This window comes from Taudactylus pleione, unplaced genomic scaffold, assembly GCF_031769625.1.
Source record: "Taudactylus pleione unplaced genomic scaffold, aTauple2 ptg000459l, whole genome shotgun sequence".
Classification (NCBI taxonomy): domain Eukaryota; kingdom Metazoa; phylum Chordata; class Amphibia; order Anura; family Myobatrachidae; genus Taudactylus; species Taudactylus pleione.
The window spans coordinates 513,885-537,954 of record NW_028284861.1 but is presented as its reverse complement, the minus strand read 5'-3'; the positions used below and the strand labels follow the sequence as shown (position 1 = coordinate 537,954).

At 45.9% G+C, this 24,070-nt stretch overlaps 1 protein-coding gene across 1 annotated transcript in view; it reads left to right on the top strand.

Moving 5' to 3' along the window:
- Nucleotides 1–7,672: 7,672 nt before the first annotated feature.
- LOC148504721 (uncharacterized) overlaps nt 7,673–24,070 on the top strand; it is a 65,586-nt gene continuing 49,188 nt past the window's right edge. The window contains exons 1-2 of the mRNA XM_088448586.1: nt 7,673–7,824; nt 10,125–11,294. Of these exons, the coding sequence (XP_088304712.1) occupies nt 7,683–7,824; nt 10,125–11,294 (1,312 nt within the window). The 5' untranslated portion in view covers nt 7,673–7,682. The remainder of the gene's footprint in view (nt 7,825–10,124; nt 11,295–24,070) is intronic.

Genomic DNA, 24,070 nt, shown 5'->3' with positions numbered 1-24,070 from the left:
GGAATATGCCCAGTTTCACTCGAGACCTCTGCAGCACCTGATCCTGTCCAAATGGAATGGACTGCCTCAGTCTCTGAAATTCCAGTCGATAGTGCTCACTCCGGAGGTTCGCCTGTCCCTTGCCTGGTGGTTGCAGACGACCCATCTCAACAGGGGTCGTCCATTCTGGGTGGCGAATTGGGTCCTATTGACAACGGGCGCCAATCTTTAGGGCTGGGGAGCAGTTTTGGGTCCACACTTGTTCCAGGGCAGGTGGACTCCGGCGTAAGCGGAGCTTCCAATAAACATCTTGGAACTCCGAGCGGTTTTCAATGCTCTCCAGCAGGCACATCGGGTTCTCCAGGGTCGCCCAGTGCAGGTCCAGTCGGACAACGCTACCACCGTGGCCTACATAAACCGGCAAGGAGGAACCCGAAGTCGGGCGGCTCTCGTAGAGGTGTCTCGGATCCTGGTATGGGCGGAGCGCAATCTTCCGGCCATATCAGCCCTCTTTATCCCGGGAGTGCTAAACTGGGAGGCCAACTTTCTCAGAACGTTCATCCGGGGGAGTGGTCCCTGCACCTGGACGTTTTTCAACTGCTGGTGGACAGGTGGGGTCTTCCAGAGATCGACCTCATGGCGTCCCGGCACAACAACAAGTTGCCGGTGTACGGGTCTCGCACAAGAGAGACGAAGAGGCGTCTCTGGTGGATACTCTGTCCGTCCGGTGGACGTTCCGGTTTGCTTATCTCTTTCCTCCGGTTTCCCTTCTTCCACGGGTAATCCGGAAATTCAAACAGGAAGGAGGGACGCTTCGGTTGATAGCTCCCGCATGACCCAGACGGCACTGGTTCTCAGATCTTCAGGGTCTGTCCGTGGACAGTCCTCTGCGGTTGCCGCTACGTCCGGACCTTCTGTCACAGGGTCCTAGTCGTCACCCGGACCTGACTCGGCTGTCTTTGACGGCGTGGCTGTTGAGATGGCCATGTTAAGGTCCAGGGGGTTTTCCAGCTCTGTAGTGCGGACCATGCTAAGAGCTCGGAAACCGTCTTCCGCGAGAATATACCATCGCGTGTGGCATACGTTCTTCCAGTGGTGTCGACCGAGAAGTTATGCACCGCGGGAGTTTCGTCTGCCTCGGGTAGTCGCCTTCCTACAGGCGGGACTGGACCATGGGCTTCGCCTTGCTTCTTTGAAGGTGCAGGTTTCTGCCCTGTCTGTCTGGTTTCACCGTAGGATTGCTACAATCCCAGATGTACGCACCTTTATGCAGGGCGTTCTGCGTATTCAGACGCCTTTTGTTCCACCTGTGGCGCCTTGGGACTTGATTGTGGTCCTGAGGGCTCTCCAAGGACCGCCGTTTGAACCACTGGGCTTAGTGGATCTTAAATGGCTAACAGCTAAGACTGTTTTCCTTCTGGCCATTGCTTCGACCAGACGTGTTTCTGATTTAGGGGCTCTCTGTTGTAGACCCCCTTTCTTGATTTTTCATGGGAACAGGGCAGTGCTGCGCAGTCGTCCTGAATTTCTTCCCAAAGTTGTTTCCCAGTTTCATGTTAACGAGGAAATAGTTGTTCCGGCCTTTAACTCACCTGGCCTTTCAGTGGGTGAGGCCACTTTGGATGTTGTGCGGGCCTTAAGGACTTATGTTGACCGCACTTCTTCGTTTAGGAAATCGGATGCCTTGTTTGTCCTCTATGGCTTCCGTAAAAAGGGTTGGCCTGCTTCAAAGCAAACTTTGGCAGCCTGGATCCATATGGCCATTTCTGAAGCTTATCTTCATGTAGGCCTGCCGGTTCCTCCATCTGTGAAGGCTCATTCCACTAGGTCTGTGGGTCCTTTGTGGGCAGCTCGACGTGGTGCCTCTGCAGTCCAGATCTGCAAGGCTGTAACGTGGTCCTCTGTCCATACCTTCGTGAGGTATTACAGGTTTGACACCTTTGCCTCTCAGGATGCTTCCTTCGGGCGGCAGATTCTCCTTTCAGCACGGGAGCGTCCCCACCCTTAAAGGATACTGCTTTGGGACATCCCCAAGGTATCCTGTGGATACCCTATGGACCCTGAAGTAGAAAATATGAGATATGGTAATAACTTACCCTTGTTATCTCTATTTCTACGAAGTCCATAGGGTTCCACAGGACTCCCACCCTGTCGCACCTGTGCTGCAGATGGGCTTTACTCTGGTCACCGGTTTTTCCGTCTCCCTCTGGTGAGAATGTGATTCTTGTGTGTGTCCAGATCTTTTTTCTCTCTCTTCCTTCTCCTCCTCCGGCCTATGGCTTGGTAACTAACTGAGATGCCTTGGCTCGGGGGTGGGGTATAGGAGGGGGACCCTAGTGCATCCTGGGAGGACTGAAAACTTAACTCTATGGTGCCCGATGCCTGACGTCATCACCTATACCCCCCAAGGTATCCTGTGGAACCCTATGGACTTCGTAGAAATAGAGATAACAAGGGTAAGTTCTTACCATATCTTATATTTTCTCAGCATTGAAACTAACTTAACCGACTTAGATCATACATTTTGATGCTTATGGAACCTTATGTGTGAATATGAAATGTGTGGGTATTCAGGGTTGGGTATAAAGACATATTAATATGTGTATGAAGAAGGGTGCAGTTAACTCTTACTGAGTGAACATTTTAACAGTGTGACATGCTGGGCTAGATAGTTCTACATGCCTTCTGTCAGCAGCCCCCACTTGTCCTGTGTTCAAAGGGAAAAACCTATTTTGTTCTCCTAGACTCTTGTGTGGAATGCAAATGTATTATCACCTCAAGCTGTGAAATTTGGGGCCGTCCTGTCTAGGATTCAGACAAATCCAATTGTGTATATCAATGCCTGGATTATATTACAATTGCCACAACTTTACTTTATCTGCATCCAGGGATTCCCAATTTGTATGTAAAACTACCCATTGTATATTTCTATTTACTTTTACTCAGAAAGCTTGTTTTTCCAGTTGCCCTTGGTAGATTAACATTGCCATCTGTTCTTAGCTCCTGAGTTGTAACTTGAAATGACGTTGGTCATAAAATGGCGTCTTGCAGATTCTTGTTTCTAAAATGGAGTCTAGCTGCCATTTGCAAGATGGCGTCGCGCACGCTTCAATTTTAAACTGATCTTGTCTCAGCTAATAATCCAGTTTTGACAGTCCACCCTTTGATAGCGAACAACATGCTATCACAATCTGCTATTTAAATTTAATTTATGCTTACATTTACATATTATTTAGTGTTATTATGGGATGGCACAAGATGGTTCTTAATCCATCAATAATGTGTCTCTGGGTGGGGACATAAAACTACTATTATACGCACACCGCGGATCTTGGAAGATCATGTGACAGGTGTGGGAATGCACTAGTCTTATAACAGCAGTCTTGAAGGGGAATTTGAGACGTTACATTGTCTGAGGTGTTCTATAAATAACATTTCAATAATATCTTCTATGCATGCCTAAATATTATACATTTAAATGATGGTACTTCCTAGCTCAGGGTTGTAATGCAGTTCTGTATCTACCTGGGTATAGATATTATCATTTCTGACCACCATCATAGTTCCATCCTTTCGTTTTACTCTGTTTTTACATTTTCCACACTTCAACACAATAGGAACACACCGGACGCATATGCCAATTACTATGATGACAATCAGTATAAGGATCAAGAATTTGCCTATGCTGGCGATCACTTCCTGGACCCATTCCCCTAGACCTGAGAACCATTTTACTGGGTTCAGCTATGACACCCATCCTTCTATCTTTTCCCCTGCTTCAGCCACTGATGCGTTATGGTTCTTTCGAAATTCCCACTTTAGCTGCAGAATCTCATCCATCTTCTGGTCTATCACCTCCTTAGGGTCGCTGGTATCATTGGTGACATAAGTGCAACATTTTACTCCAAATTGGGTGGCTAACATTACGCAATACCCTCCAGTAACAGTAGTTAAATAATTCAACACTAGCCTGTGTTGCACTAGTTCTTTCTTGTACGCTTGCAATTCTCTCCCTGTGTACCTGAATGTGTCATCGTACATCTATTATCTATTAATTTAGCAAGTTCCTGGATTTATCTAAAATTGAATGTACCCCTAGCAATCCTGGTGGGACCCAGGGCGACTAAAACTTGGAAGCCAGTTGTCTCACTGATTAATTGAGCGGCTTTATGCATATCACCAGGTATCATATTTCTCTTGCCTCTGTGTTCATATTGTGGTGAAGATATGGTGACGGTGTGTTTTTATGTATTCCCAGCATTTCAACATGTGTGAGGGTCATAACTTCTGGGACTAATCTTCCCAGATAACACAAACCTTCGGAACTCGGGGAGAGCCATTTATACGCTTTTCTTCCGCATATAAAATATACATTATCGGGGAGAACATAAGGAATGGCATGCATCATTATCATTAAACACATTTCCCTTGCAAACAATCCTATCTCAGGCTCTTCCATCTGGTATATGCAACTTTCTGGTTGTATTATTTTAGCACAATAACCATCTGGTACTTTACCAATAATTTCTTTGGTGGAACTCAATGTATACCTGTACCTAAAATGTTTCCCACTTGATTTAATTGAGCATAACAGATCATAGTTTATGGACTCATTATCAGCTCTTTGTGAGAAGGTCATCATCTGATTATTCCCCGTCACTTCCCAACCTCCGGGTTTATTGGGGTTGGTTATGTTTAAACACAAAAGTGATCTATCTACTTGGAATTGATAGAGTTTGAAATGAGGCGGTTTGGATGAGAGGAATTTTCCATCCAACGTTTTCCCTTTTTGTAATTCTAAAATTTCCGTGATATTCAGCGGAAATGGTACCAACCCTACATTAAGCTGTCCCTGTGGCACATGTGAACACACCCAGCAATCAGTTTGATTTAACACTTTGCCTACCATGCTATCATAATCCTCTAAAGGATCATAATCCTCCCCAGTACGGGTTATATTTAGGTTAGCACTGTTGGATACAGTTCTCATCAACTAGGGACCCACAAATACAGGAATCTTCAGACGATAAACCTCCACACCTTCCCCGAGTATCCGGAATGACAGCTCTCAACAATAACAGTACTAAGATTGGTCAGACACTCCCCTGATTGACATTGCACTCCTTCTTTCTCCACTCCATCAGCACTGCCATCAGCTCCCGTTTCCTCAATCGGTCCCCCATCACAGACACTGGATATTCCCGAACTGACCAGGATGGTGAACACTCTAAAAGAGAATATGAAAATGAACACAGCAGGCCCGTCCATTTTAACAACAAGTCCTGCAAAATTTCTCTCGGTTCAGGTATCTCACTACGACCTTTTCAATCCTCCCGGAACAAGCTCGCGAGCGACAGGTCCACACTATCAGCCTTGTCTCCGCCTTGTTTCTCCACCGGTTGATTGACCTTTTTGCAGTGAGTGGAATGGACCCAGGTATCTCTCTCGGCCACCTTCAAAGATGTAGTACTCGTCAGCAGCACCTGGTATGGACCTTCCCACCGATCAGTCAAACAACCTGAACGCAAGAAATTTGCTGCCAAGGAGGACTGAAGGCGAAACCAGTGATTTATGTACCTGATAATTCCTATTCCTCTCAGCACTCCATGGTGACCCAGTGTTCCCACCCATCTTGTTTCATATATATATTTCAGAGACAGCTGGGAAGTTTCTCAAAGACACAGTGTGTCACATGACCTATGTATAAACTTACCAAGTGAGGTTCAGGGGAGGATTCCAGTGGCAGGACCTGGTGCAGGTATGGCAGCGAGAAGCAAGTAACCCACAAGATGTTTTGGATGCAGTGAGTAAACGTAAAGATATGTGTAGCACTGTTCTGCAGGGTCTGCACAGTCTTGAGGTCTGCACACTAGCAGCCTTATATAAGAGCAGGAGAGACCTTAGGCAGCTATCTGGTGTAAGCTTTTCAGTTCATTGACCAGTGCACTAAATTATAGCCAAGAACAGAGCCAGGTTTGGAACAACATATCAGCAGAAGGATTAAAGGAGAGGTGAATAGTTGCACACAAGCCAGGATCAGACACTATATCAGTAGCAGGAAGATCAGAGAAGACGTGAGTAGCCACACACAAGCTAGGATCTATACACAGTATGAGCAGGAGGAGCAGAAGAATGCAATCAAACACAAGCAAGTAGTGGTATACTTTATCACCTAGCATTGTGTGCAGGAATAGCTTTGATAGCATTAGCAATCACCAAGCATCCCTACTTTACAGTGTCAGATGACGCAGACAACTTGCACATGCACAGAAGAATTTCCATAATGCTGGGGACTCGCACTACACCTGTCACATCTACTCAGCCAGGATACTTTCTTACCAGCTTCTAATACTACACAAAACCTATGTAACATGACATGAAATGAGGATCCACATTATGGGCCTAATTTAGTAGTACATGTTACTGCACAATGATAAGGAATCTGCCCAGGCACCAGACCCGTTCTGTGCATGTGCAAAACGGGTCTGAGAGCCCGCATGGAGACTGTCAGCAGACCGTCAGTGATTGACACTATGCCGCGGTTTGTGGGTGGGGAGAGGGCGACGACAGCCTCCGTTACCCAAAATGGAGGTGTGTCGCCACTGTTGGGGAGGAGGGAAGAGGCCAGGATCTCCGTCGGCTGATGGAGATTCCCTGGCCTCTTCCTCGCAGCTGCAATGGCCAGCTGCATGACCCTATTAGCCGACCGATGGTCTGCAGAGTATCTGATTCTGCATTGGACAACGCAGCTCGGATACGTAATGCAGCAGGAGCTGAATAAGGCCCTATATACCATCCTATTGCCTGTGTTTTTATAAAGCTGTCTCTAGCTAATTTAGATGGAACTTAACACACTGTAAGAGCTGCCATAAAGAACAACAATGAAAAGTACTTTTCAGGTACATCATTTGCTGTTTTCTCTAACATCTACTTGGAGGACACTGAATACTATGAGGCAGAGACACAAGCAGGAGTATGAGAGTTTTCACGTAATATAAAGTGACCATGCTCCTGTTTCCACACTCCGTACCTCATAGTATCCAGTGTCCCTCAGAGGACTGAGAGAAGGATTCATAATGCAAGTACAAAGATTCAATGTTTCATTATATGACCTGTGTGCATCTAATACACCAATATTCTTCTAGATAATCTCAGTCAATGGAACTGAAATGACTAAGTGTTATTTTATTATTTTGTGGATTATTTAGAGTGAAAATCTGACTAATATGAAGGCAAAAGATACAGAGGGAGAAGAAGAGACGTATGTGACTGATAATAAGGCAGAAGATATAGAGGGAGAAGAAGAGACGTATGTGACTGATAATAAGGCAGAAGATATAGAGGGAGAAGAAGAGACGTATGTGACTGATATAAAGGCAGAAGATATAGAAGGAGAAGAGACATATGTGACTGATATAAAGGCAGAAGATATAGAGGGAGAAGAGGAGAAATATGTGACTGATATGAAGGCAGAAGATATAGAGGGAGAAGAAGAGACGTATGTGACTGATATGAAGGCAGAAGATATAGAGGGAGAAGAAGAGACATATGTGATTGATATGAAGGCAGAAAATATAGAGGGAGAAGAAGAGACGTATGTGACTGATATGAAGGCAGAAGATACAGAGGGAGAAGAAGAGACGTATGTGACTGATATGAAGGCAGAAAATATAGAGGGAGAAGAAGAGACGTATGTGACTGATATGAAGGCAGAACATATAGAGGGAGAAGAAGAGACGAATGTGACTGATATGAAGGCAGAAGATATAGAGGGAGAAGAAGAGACGTATGTGAGGGGTGATCAGCAGTGTAAGGAGGAGGAAATCCCTACAGATTTCAGCACAGGTGAGTAATAAACACTAATTTACAAAAGAGCCTCAAATATTCTCTCCATACACCGTGATGATTGTGTTCAGCTTTATTTTAACCAGTGTCTTATATGTGGAATATTTGTATGTACTACCAATTTACGTGGCTTTGCTTCCCCAGTCCAAAATATCCTTCTCGGTTAATAATTCAGTCTGCACAATAATCTCTTTCTACACTCTCTTCTGCCCCTATTATACTCCTGCTCTCCCCCTCACATCATGTCACTGTGTGATACCAGCCCAGAGATCTGACCAGTCTCCTCCCCACACTCTCTGGTGTATCTCATACATCAGGAGCCATCAGTCCCTATTATACTCCTCCTCTCCCCCTCACATCATGTCACTGTGTGTTACCAGCCCAGAAATCTGACCAGTCTCCTCCCCACACTCTCTGGAGTATCTCATACATCAGGAGCCATCAGCCCTTATTATACTCCTGCTCTCCCCCTCACATCATCTCACTGTGTGTTACCAGCCCAGAGATCTGACCAGTCTCCTCCCCACGCTTTGTGTATATCATACATCAGTGCAGGGGACGTAGCTATAATGATTAAATCACTGATCAATGTGATGAAAACCCTTGTAACATTATCCATGATCCTAATTTGCTTCTGTTCCCTGCTCTGCACTTCTGCTTTTTTCCTCTTTCTGCTGTTGCCCGTCTATGTGCCCTGCGCCATTCCCCTACATTGCCTGCTGCATCTCCTGCTCTATGCCCTGCACCATTCCCCTATCCTGTCCTTCTGCCTCTCCAGCTCTGTGCCCTGCACCAATACTTTACCCTGTCCTGCTGCCTCTTCCGCTCTGTGCCCTGTGCCATTCCCCTACCCTGTCCTGCTGCCTCCCCTGCTCTGTGCCCTGCACCATTTTCTTACTCTGTTCTGCCTCCCCAGCTGTGTGCCCTGCACCATTCCCCTACCCTGTCCTGCCTCCCCTACTTTGTGCCCTGCACCATTCCCCTACCCTGTCCTGCTGCCTCCCCTGCTCTGTGCCCTGCACCATTCCCCTACCCAGTCCTGTTGCCTCCCCCACTCTGTGCCCTGCGCCATTCCCCTACCCTGGCCTGCTGCCTCCCCCAGTCTGTGCCCTGCACCATTCCCCTACCCTGTCCTGCTGCCTCCCCCACTCTGTGCTCTGCACCATTTCTTTACCTTGTTCTGCTGCCTTCCCCGCTCTGGGCCATGCACCATTCCCCTTCCCTGTTCTGCTGCCTCCCCCACTCTGTGCCCTGCACCATTCCCCTACCCTGTCCTGCTGCCTACCCCGCTCTGTGCCCTGTACCATTCCCCTACCCTGTCCTCCTGCCTCCCCTGCTCTGTGCCCTGTGCAATTCGCCTACCCTGTTCTGCTGCCTCCCCTGCTCTGTACCCTGCACCATTCTCCTACCCTGTCCTGCTGCCTCCCCTGCTCTGTGCCCTGCACCATTCCCCTGCCCTGTCCTGCTGCCTCCCCCGCTCTGTGCCATCATTCTGTGTTGCTCTTTCCTATTGCTCTCCTTCCCTCTCAGCGGTTATATACAGTGACTCATTACCCTAAGTTAGTAGCATGACTCTGGTGGGGCTACTCTCCCTGAGGATGACCATATAGAGGCTGCTTTTTCTACATATATATTCACCTGGAGAACTTTGTGTAGTGTGGACGCAGTTGTTGGTAATTCGCCCACAAGTTTCCCGTGTGTGTATGTGTGAGGGCGGTCTAGATGGGTATTATGGTTCACCAACGTCACTGGCTAATGAGGCTTCCTGCTGTGATGATGGCTAGGGAACGTTACCCAGCAAAGTCTGCATTTGGGGGTAGATATACATTGGATGTGCCATCTGCCTGTCCCTGGGGCTGGGTCTATGACATGTGCTGATAATGTGGGTGTGGAATGTTATCTGTTCAAAGAGTCTTATTTATTGTTGGTTGATTTGGAAATTAAATAATGTGGTCATAGCTCATACCTGTAAATTAAACAACCAAACCCCTTCATAATAGTAACACCATGGTGGTGTAATGGTTAGTATTGCTGCCTCACAGCACTGAGTTCATGAGTTCAATTCCCAGCCAAGGTGCTGTGTGGAGTTTGTATGTGTATCCCCCAAAAATCATGCTGGTAGGTTAATTGGCTTCTGACAGAATTTAACCATAATGTGAGTGCGTGTAGATATGGGAGGGAATATAGATTGTAGGGACTGATGTGATTGGCCAAATATTCTCTGTAAAGTGCTGTGTAATATGTGTGCGCTGTATAAAGAACTCTGGTGGAAATACAATAACTCTGTTATTATTTTTCAGATGGACGCACAAGCAGGAATGACTTGGAGGAAGATCTCATCTTGTCTACAGATATTAAAATAGAAGATAACATCACACAGGAATCTCCAGGAGATAATCATGTTATGCTAAATATACATCCAGTACCTCAGAGTGCAGATATATCATATAATGCTTATAATTATCAGGACTGGTCTCCTGATACCTCAGCTTTTGTTAGACACAGTGCAGCTTATGCACCTTATAAATTATTTCCGTGTTCTGTTTGTGGGAAATGTTTTAAACAGAAATCACGTTTAGTTATACATGAGAGAAGTCACACAGGTGAGAAGCCATTTCCATGCTCTGAGTGTGGGAAATGTTTTATACGGAAATCAGATCTCGTTATACATCAGAGAAGGCACACAGGTGAGAAACCATTTCCATGCTCTGAGTGTGGAAAATGTTTTACACGGAAATCGGATCTTGTTATACATCAGAGATGTCACATAGGGGAGAAACCATTTTCATGTTCTGAGTGTGGAAAATGTTTTACACAGAAACCAAATCTAATTACACATCAGAGATGTCACACAGGTGAGAAATCATTTCCATGCTCTGAGTGTAGGAAATGTTTCACACAGAAATCAAATCTAATTCTACATCAGAGAAATCACACAGGTGAGAAACCATTTCCATGCTCTGAGTGTGGGAGATGTTTTAGAGATCAATCAAATCTTGTTAAGCATCAGAGAAGTCACACAGGTGAGAAACTATTTCCATGTTCTGAGTGTGGAAAATGTTTTGCAGTTAAATCAAATCTTGTTACACATCAGAGAAGTCATACAGGTGAGAAACTATTTTCATGTTCTGAGTGTGGAAAATGGTTTACAGTTAAATCAGATTTTGTTGCACATCAGAGAAGTCATACAGGTGAGAGGCCATTTGAATGCTCTGTGTGTAGGAAAAGTTTTACACGGAAATCAGATTGTATTACACATCAGAGAATTCACACTGGTGAGAAACCATTTCCATGCTCTGAGTGTGGAAAATGTTTTACACGGAAATCGAATCTAATTCTACATCAGAGAAATCACACAGGTGAGAAACCATTTCCATGCTGTGAGTGTGGGAAATGTTTTGCAGTTAAATCAAATCTTGTTAAGCATCAGAGAAGTCACACAGGTGAGAAACCATTTCCATGTTCTCAGTGTGGAAAATGTTTTGCAGTTAAATCAAATCTTGTTACACATCAGAGATCACACAGGTGAGAAACCATTTCCATGCTCTGAGTGTGGGAAATGTTTTACACAGAAGTCACATCTTGGTAGACATGAGATCTCACACAAGAGAAAAGCATTTTTCTACATCAGGGTCCTTAGGTATCCACAGGGATACCTTGGGGGTATAAGTGAGTTGGTACAACCGGGCGCAACGCAGTAAAAAATTTCATCTTCCCGGGATGCACCAGGCTCTCCTCTTATACTCCGCCCCCAGGAGGTCCTATGGACGTCCACACCGCCGCTCTGTTACCCCGCTGGCGCCGAGACTCCAGTACTGATCTGGGGATCTCGGCAGGCTTCCGGGGTTCTTACTAGCAGGGATCCCTTACTGTGGCCGGACGCCCGGGGATTTGGTAAGTAGCGGGCACCCGTGGTGGACACGTGCCATCACAGTCATGCTTTTTTTCCCCAGGGCTGGTGGCTCCCTGGGGAAGTGCCCTCCTGGAGTCCTGCGCTGCCACTAGACCACCGGGGACAAGAGGACCGGCGCAGAGCGGAACGCTCCAGCGTCCCTGGGGTTAACTGCAGGCCAGGGGAGGATGCCTTCCCTGTTGAACAGCCGGCTCCTCACCCGCTGCATAGCGCACCATTCCACTGCACTCTGGCGCACTGGCTATACTCTCCCGGCATCTCCTTATTTCTGAGCTCTGGCGGCAATTTTCTACAGCCTGTCGCAGTCTCCAGCATTGCGGAGCTGGGTCCCCCTCTGCATACCCCTCCTCCACGTTAGCGAGGTCAGTGTATGTAGCACTTGGTCATTATAGCAGGCTATTCTGCATTGTATGTGACTTATGCTAGTGCTGTCTACCTGTATATTTATTTTCTCTGTCAGCCATTTTATCTGTCCCTTTTTCTCTTTACAACAGACCCCTACAGTACAGGTGCTGTTCAGGGGGGGTTCAATTGTATCACAGATATTTTTTTTTTTCTGTGTATAGTGTCACATACACTGTGTCTGCTGCCATGTTAGGTAGTGAGGAGTCTTTGCAGATCTCTGCTCCTGTCCTGTTTTCCTGTGTCAGATGTAAGACAGGAATTGGGGAAGAAAATAGGGATAGGGGAGACGTTTATCGGCTCTGCCCATGTATTGCCCCATGGAGTTCATGCAGCAGCCATTGTTCCCAGCTCCCTTGCAGGGGTACCCCGGGCAGATGATGGTGGCACAATGTCCCCCTCAGCATACACCTCAGGTATCTCCAGGAACCTATCTGGGTGAACTCTGTCTACCACGGTACAAAACCGAACAGATTTTGCAGGAATCACTGCTTCGGCCTGCTAAAAGGCTATTATTGTCATCCCAGTCTACACATTATGATGAGAATGACATGACGTCTGATGATGATGAAATTCTTGACTTATCTGATTCTGAACCCCCTCCGAAGGAGGTAGAGGCTAAGTCTAAGATATATTCCAGGCCTCATATGGGCGGTCCATATAGCCATGGTGATTGAGGACAAAGACCTACCTGTGGCTAAGCCTACATATGCTTACTTTAAGGATGTTAAAAGCACTGCTGCAGTGTTTCCCCTGTCTGGTTGGTTAGTGGATCATTTGGAGGCATGGAAGTCTCTTGGGAAGGGGTTTCAGCCTCATCAACATTTTGGCATATGCCTTCCCTTTTGCTGAGGATTATTTCACTAAATGGGAAACTCCCCCCTTAGGTGGATTCTCACGTAACGTGCTTGGTGAAGAGAGCGACCCTACCTATGCCTTCCATGCCTTCTCTGAAATATACTATGGACCGCAAGGTGGAGGTATGTCTGAAATCAATTTACTCCCTCGCTGTTGGGGCATGGCTGTCTGCTGGGTGGCCAGAGCCATGGAAAAAGGATGCCTTGGAAGTGTCATTGTCTTCAGGGGCTACCAGTCAGCAAATTGTGCTAGTAAGCGCATTAATGAGGCAGCTTTGGATGTTAGCCTGCTTCTAGGCAATATCAGCTTGCCGCTTCCTGTGGTTATGCTCTTGGTGAGCGGATGCAGTTTCCAAGAAGGGCTTGGAATGTTTACCATATAATGGTCAGGTCCTGTTCGGCCCTGACTTAGACAGATTTGTGGATATGCTGGCGGCAGCAAAATCTGCATGTCTACCTTCAGCTCCGACTCCATCAGGGTCCGTGACCTCGTCCTATCAGGCTCAAGGTAAGACTAAAGTGCAGTTCTTTTTGAGACCATCAGGTACCAAGAAGGCTGCCAAGCCCAGTAAACAAGCTTGGAGCACCAGATATCCGGCGGCTAAGCCCGACAACAAGCACTCAGCCTGACGGGAAGGGTCTCCTCTTGGGGGACTCCAAGGTGGGAGGCCGACTTCTTCAGCTCACCCAGTGCTGGTGCCAGACCACCACAGACACTTGGGTAAGGGAAGAGGTCTCACGGGTATGCCCTCTCCTTCTGCAGAAGGCCTCCCCATCAGTTCTTTACCACAGACCTTCATTCACACCAGGAGAAGGCTCTGGAAATCCACAAGGTAGTGCACTCTATGCTCCAGGCAGGGGTTGTAGTGCCGGTCCCTTTACCCCAAAGGGGGACGGGTTATTACTCCAACCTCTTTCTGGTACAAAAAAAACAGATCATACCATCCTATCCTCCGCCTGCTACCTTACTTGGATGACCTCCTACTGTTAGCCGGGTCTCCAGAGGTACTTCACTCAGCCATCACAACGTGCATCCAGAGGAATGGTCTCCACCAGGAAGTATTTCAGCTCCTAGTGGACAGGTATGGCCTTCCCGAAATAGACCTCATGGCCTTCCAGACACAACTGCAAGCTGCTGGTGTATGGGTCCCGAACAAGAGACGCAGAGGCTCTTCTGGTAGATGCTCTGTCGGTACAGTGGACCTTCCAGTTTGCGTACCTGTTTCCTCCGTTCTTCGAGTACTTCGAAAGTTCAAGCAAGAAGGAGGCACAATCCTGCTGGTAGCTCCAACATGGCTCAGACGTCACTGGTACTGAGATCTTTGGAGTCTCTCCATCGACACTCCATTGCTGTTGCAACGCCCGGACCTGTTGTCTCAGGGTCCTTGTCTTAACCCAGATCTGGGTCACCTGTCTTTGATGGCGTGGCTCTTGAGACATCCCTCCTAAGGTCGAAAGGTTTCTCCAGCTCCGTGGTGAACACCATGCTCAGGGCTAGAAAGCCTGCTTCAACCAGGATTTACCACAGGGTGTGGCATACCTATTTTGAATGGTGTCACCTTAAAGGGTACGATCCTCTGGTGTTTCAAGATGTCCAGAGTTCTAGCCTTCTTACAGGCAGGCTTGGATCAGGGTCTCCGCCTTGCCTCCTTAAGGGTGCAGGATTCTGCCCTGTCGGTGTGGTTTCAGCATAGGATTGCTCCTCTTCCTGATATCCGCACCTTTATGCAGGGGGTCCTTCGCATTCAGCCTCCCTTTGTCCCTCCAGTGGCTCCTTGGGATTTGCCTGTAGTCCTGAGGGCTCTACAAGGATCTCCATTTGATCGCCTGGGCTCAGTGGATTTCAAATGGCTTACAGCTATGGTTTCCACAAGAAGGGATGGCCGGCCAATAAGCAAACTTTGACCCAGTGGATTCGCATGGCGATATCTGAGGCTTATACTCATGATGGCATTCCAGCGCCGCCCTCTGTGACCGCTCATTCTACTCGGTCTGTGATTACCTCGTGGGCAGCTCAGCATGGCGCCTCGGCTGTTCAGCTGTGTAAGGCGGCCACGTGGTCTTCTGTCCAGATTTTTGTGAGATATGCTTTTGATACATTCGCCTCTCAGGATGCTTCCTTCGGGAGGTGGATTCTCCTTTCTGCACAGGAGCATCCCCACCCTTGACGGATACTGCTTTGGGACATCCCCAAGGTATCCCTGTGGATCCCTAAGGACCCTGATGTAGAAAATGAGATATGGTAAGAACTTACCTTTGTTATCTCTGTTTCTACAAAGTCCTTAGGGTCCACAGGGCGCCCACGTTGTCACCCTGTGCTCCAGTAGGGTGTTGCTCTGGTCACCAGTCTTCTGTCTCCTTTGTGTGAGAATGAGATTCTTGTGTGTGCCAGACTTTCTTCTCTCTTTTTCTCCTCCGGCCTATGGCTTAGTACGTAACTGAAGGTGCCTTGGCCTGGGGGCAGGGTATAGGAGGGGAGCCTTATGCATCCTGGGAGGATGACATTTTTAACTGCATGGTGCACGGTTGTCCCAACTCACCTGTACCCCCAAGGTATCCCTGTGGACCCTGAGCACTTCGTAGAAACAAGAGATATGGTAAGAACTTACCTTTGTTATCTCTGTTATATGAGCTGACATAAAACAGGGCTGTAGCAACACTCCAGTCACACAGTATTTCAACATTTTAAGTTATCCATCCACAGATAATTGGGATGTGTGCTATTAATATAAAAAGAGGAGGGATGTATAGCGCTAGGGAAACCTTAACAATAAATAATGAATATAGGGTTAGATAAAGATGCGATACAAATGTATAATATTTTAATATGAACCATCCCAGGGGCAGTGACAGGTATCACTGTCTATGCCGTCAGGAGGTGTTTTGGATGCTGCCACAAGCCGCCATCGCAGCTTGTTTCCTTCTCGCTCCCTTTCCGGGACGCATTGTTCTTCTGCCGCAGCTTCAGACAGCCTCCTCTGTTACCAGGCAACATAGATGCCGAACTGGGATGCCTGCTGGGAAGTCAGGATGCCGGGCAGCCACACATACTTCTGGGACCACTGGATGACAGGCACTGGCTCAGCTGTTGGTCATTAGCTAATCTCCAGCTTTGCTTGTTATTGATGCAATATCTTTTAAAAGTCTGCCGGTTTGGCACCATCTTGCTGGTTATAGCGTACCCTTAGCATGTGTATTCCGGTTCCTGTCAGTCGTATTCCCTGTCAGTATCCATTTTCATAGTGTGAGACTTCTGCATAGCTGTGACTCCATCGGAACATCTAATTATTCACTCGCTGCAGTTATCCAGAGCAGTGCCACCAGCATTCGGGAAGTTCACAGCAAGTGGTTTTCATCTCAAGCCTGACCTTTGCCTTTGGGCTTACTGCACCTGTGGCATACCCATCTAGCGGCCTCCATTTGTAGCCTGGTCCTCTCAGCCTTCAAGGCCGCATACCACCTTGGCCCTCAAGGCTGCACCTTGCCACTAAAGCTGCAACTCGGCCGTCAAGGCCTCATACCAATGACAAGGCCGCACCTCGGCCCTCAAGGCTGCATACCACCTACAAAGCTGCACATTTCCATCAATGTCACACCTTTGCCATTTTGGTGGCCTATCTGCATTCAGGTCACTCCTTTTGAAGTACAATAAAATACAATACTTTCTGTACGTTATTATAAATATTATTTTCATTATAATTGTAATTTTCTATTTTTTATTAAATTTGTATAGCTGTATATTGATGTTTAGTCTTATTTTAAATGGCATTTGATATGTAATTTATAGATAAATACTGCATCTCTGCTGTAAATATAAATGTAATATTATTGATGTCATTATTCTAAATCCCTTTATTTGCAGTTAAGCAATGTAATGTGCTGCCCCTGAAACTCAATATTTCCCCTCACCCATGATACTGTAAAACAAAGGAAATCCAGCATGGGATAGTGGGGGCCTTCAGGCTTTATGAAGATCCAGTCGCACACACAAAGGAGAAGGTCCTGACCTATCCAACGTTTTTGAATCAAGCAATTTTTATTGAAAAACAAGTTTACAAAATTTACAAAAATACAAACAAAATAAAGTCCTCAGTTACATATATGATAAATCATACATATGATACAAATAGACCAAAAAAATCTGTTCATCAGACAATATACAAAAATCAACAAAGTAGGTATAAAAAAAATCACCTCAATATACAGAACATACAATATCAGTGATTAAAGAACATAGATATGCTTATATCAAGGAAAGCACGATATATTTGGGTAAGTCGATTATCATTGCCCGAGGCCAGGCACACACATCCCACCCAAAATGGAAAAAGGGAAATTTAGACATAGTATTACGGGTTTTGAACATATGCTTTCCGTGACTAATCACATCACCCACCAAGATTCTCCAATTAAGCATATCAGGAGGGTCAAATGCAAACCACCTTCGGGCTACAATTACCTTGGCCAGTTTAGAAAGACACATAACATAACGGTATAATATCAGGGAATGTGTTTCCTCCAGGTCAAGTCTGAACAAGCAAATTCAGGGCTGAAGCTCGGTAGAGAGGGGTCCGTTACCAAGATGTCCCTCCAAACATGATCCCAAAATATATGAACTAGTGGACATTCCCATAGCAGGTGCCAGAAACCAGCATTCTCCTCCCTACATCTAGGACAGAATCATCCCTAAAACCAGCATGGTGCAAAAAAACAGGTGTACGAAATACTCAATGCAGGACATAAAAATTTACCTATTGATACCTAACACAGGGTGTAGTGTATTTAATTGAACTTAATATTTGAGACCAATGTTCATCAGAGAGTTGGCCCAAATCTGTTTCAAATTTTACCCTAAGGGGCATAAGCAATTCTGGAAATATTCTATCATTGAGAACTGCATAGATAGAAGACACCCTATACTATGGACTTAACAGGAGATGGGGAGAGTACAGGAGAAGCACAGGCAAATTGTGTATGTAAAGCATGTCGTAATTGCAAGTACCGAAAAAATGCTATATTAGGAATATTAAAGTCAATTTGTAGCTGCTGAAACGATTTGAAGTTTGCACCCTCATACACTTGACCTAGAGTCCTAACACACTTCAGGAGCCATATATTATCCGATGATAATTTAAGTAGTTCAGGATAAGACCTATTAAACCAGAGAGGGGAATCAGTATCCTTATCAGACCAGTCAAAAAGGGTATGAGCGTAACGACAAATTAACAGAGCCTGACAAAGTAAAGGGGGTAACCCAGAAGCAGACATACCAGAAAGTAAAAACAATAAAGGGGTAATGAAGATCCCACCCGTTCAGCCAGGAAGCCCAGTAACATTGTACCAGCGGAACCAGACACCCAATCAGATAAATGATCTAACTGAGCAGCTATGTGGTAGAACCGAAGATTAGGAAGAGCCAGCCCCCCAGAAGCCCTAGATCTATAAAGGGCTTTAATGGATATTCTAGCAGACCCATGACCCCGTATAAAAGAGGAGAGTATACTATCAATAGCAGAAAACACCCTCTTGGGAACATAAACTGGGGAATGTTGCAGGTTATATAGATACTTGGGTTGAATAGACATTTTAAACAGATTTATTGGTCCTAGAACCGACAAAGGCAATTTTTTCCAAACATGGACCTTCGCTTTAAAATGAGCTGTTATAGGATCAATATTTTGCGACATATAGTCCGAAGCCAGTGGCATAATCCACACACCCAGATATTTAAATCTTACGGTCCACTGCAAGGGGCAAGACAACTGCTCTCGTTCCGGGATACGGCCTGACATGGGGAATAAACTAGACTTATCCCAATTAATAAGTAGTCCTGAAAAAACACCCATCATGATAATAATACCCAACACCGACTCCAATGAAAATAAATTCCTATAACTATATCCAGCAGGAAACTCCCTCAAAAATAATTAGAACTGGTCCCCTGGTGGAACAATCATTTATAAATCTTACATCAAAAACAGAGGATGTAAACTGATTTAAGGTACTATACATTATATGCAATACAGTACTATATAGACCAACATACTATAGTGATCAAACACAAAATATACCCAATAAAATAGCAAATAGTAAAAACAAAAGAAATTGCAAAAATTGCTATAGAGACCTGTATCAGTGTAAAGGGCAAATGCCTAAATTGAAGGATTCAAATAATTTGAGGCAGAAAAATTTCAACTAGGAGCACGGGGCTGCCTTTCCAACCAAACCTCCGCATCATGGTAGTAGCAAAAAAATGCAATCTCGCAATCTTGCAGGATATAAAATGGAATACTGGATATTACTGTCCCGAAGTTTGCGTTTGACTTGCAAGAACTGCGATCGATTCTTCTGCACCTCCAATGCGAAATCAGGGAACATTGAAACAGAATGGTTCTCATACTGCAGCGGACCCTTGGCACGGGCCAAACGAAGAACAGTGCCCCGATCTTTAAAGTGTAACAGATGAGCAATGAAGGTTCTAGCAGGAGCTCCAGGTGGAGCAGGTCTAGAGGGGAGCCTATGGACATGCTCCACAGCAAATTGGGGACCAAAGACTTCCCAAGTAAATAGATGAATTAGCCAGTCCTCAAGAAATTTCTCAGGGGTAAAGCCTTCCAACTGCTCAGGAAGCCCAACAAGACAGATATTGTTGTGTCTAAGCTGACCCTCAACATCAGACAGTTTAGCTTGAGTGGACACCACCTGAGAAGACAAATCTTCAACCTTATGCTTTAAAGGAGAGGTGACATATTCCAAGTCCGAAATGCGGTGCTCTGCTTCACCCACTCTATCCCTTATTTTTAGGAAATCCTGGTGAAGCAAGGACACATCAACTTGAACTTGACCAATTTTATCAGTGACTCTTTGTTCAGAGGTGGAGATGGCCTGTAAAATTTGTTGTGTAGAATGAGATGCACCACTATGATCAGCATCACCCTCAAGAGGCGGAGGGGGGGGCAGCCGCAACTTGATTAGATGATAGAGGTACCTGAGATGTTCTTGCATACTTCTCCAGTCTGCCAGCAGCCCCAGTGGTATTGCCAGTTTTACCCATGTTGGTACAAATAATATGAGGACACTCCACACGTAATATAGTGCAATAGAAGCACTATGAGAACCAGCAATTTACAGATAAACACTTAGTGCCAACAGGCTGCAGCACAGCTAATAGGAATTCAATATGTCCCACTTTACAGGATCCAGCAGGTGAACCCAATCAGAGCAGTATTGTATAGGTCACCGACAATAAGGAGCACTGCAGGCAAGCAGCTTCATCCAGAGAGCAGTACAGGTTATGCAGATACACTCCTATAATGTAGGCAACAGGAGAAGTGTAATGGAGGAGCATAGCACGGGAGGCTCCAGGATCTAAGATGGCGGCTGCAAGGTGACTCACCACACCAGAGACCCAGCAGAGGAGCGTTAGTGGGGAACAGACACCCAGCGCCAATGATTGCAGAGTGGAGCGCCGCGGAAGGACCACAACAGCAGCAGAAGGAGGCAAAGTTCAGCCGCAAGGCAGCATCTCACAGTGGTCAGGAGCGCTCACTGACAGGAGAGCAGACACCGCTACAGTCTCAGGATGCTCCGTCGCAGATTCGCCCACTGCGAGGCACCGGAGACCCCCACACGACACACCAGAGACCTCAGGAGACATACCCGCACCAGCAGGTAAGATAGATCACCAGGGAAACAAGATAAAATCATGAGAAATCATGGGAGCCGCAGAAAAACGCTGTCACTGCATGCAAAACCAAGCCACGCCCTCTGTACCCAATGATGTTATTCCCTAAGGACTATTTGAATGTGAACCTATAAATTGTACTGCAGTGACCTTTGGAAGTCAGTGCATTGAGAACTGAAGGTTTGTGTTGGTGCCAGCCGCACATGCGCAGTGTAAGGGGCGGTACCCTATTTGTATTTCTTTGTGCAAATAAATCTTTTGGACTTTGAAACTCCAACTAAGCTGAGCGGCCTTCCCTTTATTAAAGTAAAATTATTGTGAACAATGGGGGCTGTTATTGATAGTAACAGATGTTCTAACTGAGGGCCTGATTCAGCAAGGAATGCTACAGAGAAATTGCACGCACCCAGCCACTGCGATAATATGCTAATGAACGCATCCCTGGGTGCAACTAGACCTCTGGCCGCATGGTCTTAATTATACATGCTCCCGTAATGGCGCTCAAATGCACAGACACCTTGCGTTTCTGACCACTGGCCAAATGGCACTTCCTGTCAGTCATGTTCAGGAGGGAATGCGTACACACTGCAAACTCACTTACTGGACCGCAGTGACTGGTTCGCACACGGGTAGTGCGATGCATGAGCAAAAATACAAATTCCTCAGTTGCATAGACTGCATGTGTGTATTTCATGAGCACACATTTCTGTGAATTAGCAGCTCCACCATTTTGTGAGTGACAGCAATCTCATTCTGTGAGTGCTGAATCTGCCATTAACCACAGGGTGTGATGGCATACCTAATCTGTATTGCACAAGGTTCACGTCCATTAAGGCGTCAGCCTTAATGATCGCAATTTCATTGCTTTTTGAAGTTTGAGTGGCAGAAAATCAATAGGTTTTGTGAATTTTCAGATCATGTCCAAGCAACCTTAATGGAACATATGAAACCATAAGGTTTTTTGTCTATGGAATATATATATATATATATATATATATACAGTATATATATATATACACACAGTATATATATATATATATATATATATATATAATTCAGGGAACTACCTCACCGCTTGACCCCTAACATACAGGCAGTTAGTCTGAAAATATAACAGCTTTGTTGAGTCCTCCCTGCCTCCTGTAGGTATGGACACTGGCCTCCAGGCACACTTAAGGTGCCTACACAATTGGCGATGTGCTCACGATCCGACATTGTGTATGATTTCCCATGAACTCTCCCCAGGAGCTCCCCGGCAGTCGTGGGCACGATTTGGTGTAAAAAGCCACCAATTGGATACACGATCGCGCATCATGTGCGATGTCCAAATCGTGAAATCGTACACGATAAATCATGAGCTTACCAAACAACACACGAGGATCCTCACGATTGGTTGAAAATTTTTAAAATGGGTGGGGCTAGCTAGGGGGTATAAAAAGCAGGCACCATTTTAACTCTGTGCACATTCTGCTCTGGTACTAGTGAGGCTAGGTGTATACCTGCTGAGCCCTGTACATTGCTACTGTGCTCTGCTCTGTATTTGGCTTACCTTTGCAAAGTGTGTTCTACCTGCAAGTGTGTGCTACCTGCATTCTATCCTGTTCCTGAATTTTGTGCTGATGGATCCCTATTGGTATAGAGTGTTGGTCGCCTATGCTGGGGTCAAGGTGATGAAGGAAAGGACCACTCAAAAAGGAGGAGAACATGCTGAACCAAGGAGTGGCTGCTGCAAAGGGATACTCGCTCTCACATGCCCCTGCTGATGGAGATCAAAGCGAACACGGACTACCGCATCTACCTGTGCATGGATGATGACACCTTCCAGGAGTTGCTGAGTATGGTGACCCCCCACATCGGAAGGCAGGACACAAGACTGCGGAGGACAATCCCTTCTGAAGAGAAACTGGTGGCTACCCTGAGGTACCTGGCTACAAGAAGGTCACTGGAAGACCTGAAGTTTGGGCCCCTCATCTCCCCTGAGTCCTTGGGCATCATCATCCCGGAGACCTGCAAGGCTATTATTAAAGTGCTGCTGTACCAGTATTGTAAGGTAAGAAAAAAAAAAAAGTACACATTTGTTTCTTATGATAGAACAAAAGAATCTTTTTTTTTTTTCACTCTTTAAATACCAATATTGTCAGCCAATAAGGCTGCACCAACAACACTGTACCAATAACACTGCGCCAACAACACTGTGCCAACAACACTGCACAGTAATACATAAGATTTTTGGGGGGTTTTATATATAAATTTTAAAGCATGCATATAAAATGCAGAAATCAGCATTATCACCAAATGTTATCAGTCCCAATAGCCAGGCTGCTGTATGGTATATGGTTGGTCAGATGCCAGATTGAACAGACCAATACACACATGGCACAAGTACAAATTGTGGCCACGGCTTCCAGCAATCTGTACTTGCTCCATGCGTGTAGTGACCTTGTCCAATCATGGTCATCACCACCGTAGAGCATACAGTAGCTATTGGGAGTGATAACATTTGGTGATAGTACAGGCAACAATAATACAAAAAATACATCTTCAAAAAATGGGGCAAATCATCTTCTGCCTCCAGCATAGCAGTGTAAATAGCCTGGCTTGTGGATGGGGTACTGGGTGGGAGAGTAACCTCCAACTGGGCTGGGGGGGCCCAGAGAGGTGGATTGGGCAGGTGAGCACATAAGAGGGTCTGCTATATATGTAGAAATATGCAGATTAGAAGTTAGAGGCCTAATCAGCAGCTCATAGACCAGCCGCTGGAACTCCCTTTGTCTTTGTCCTATCATTTGGCGCATTGCGCTATTTATATGTGACGTAAAGTCATCAATATGGTCTGGTTTTCTTTGGAGGATTCATTACGCCTGCTGCAGGAATATGTCCTCTGGCTCGGTGGGTTGCTGTTGCTGCTGCTTTTTCCCCTGCCATTTTTTTTTCTTTGGGGAGGTGCGGAAGATGTTGGGGGGGGGGTTCAATGGTCCGTGGGCATGGGGATGATGTATCCACCTTGCTGTCCCTGATCAGATTGATGTCAGGAGTTGTGGACAAATCAGGGTCTTGGGTGGGAGTCTGTATAGGAAAAAATTTAGAAAAAATATTATGGTTATGTTTTAACTCATTTTTTACTATTTTCCAAACACCATGTATAAGTCAAAGAGCATCGCTGAAGAGTTTCTCTATCACAGCTCTTACCTGTGCACTTATCAGACCACCCTCATTATACATCCCCTGACTTTCTGTCACCAGAAATCCTCAGGCAGTGACAGGAGGAAGCCGGCAGTGATCGGTCAGTGACTGACCTGTTACCAGGTTACTTCTTCTAGTCTGTAAGAGCTGCACAATGGTGAGAGCGGGGGATGGAGGAGCTTCTCTATCACAGCTCTTACCTGTACA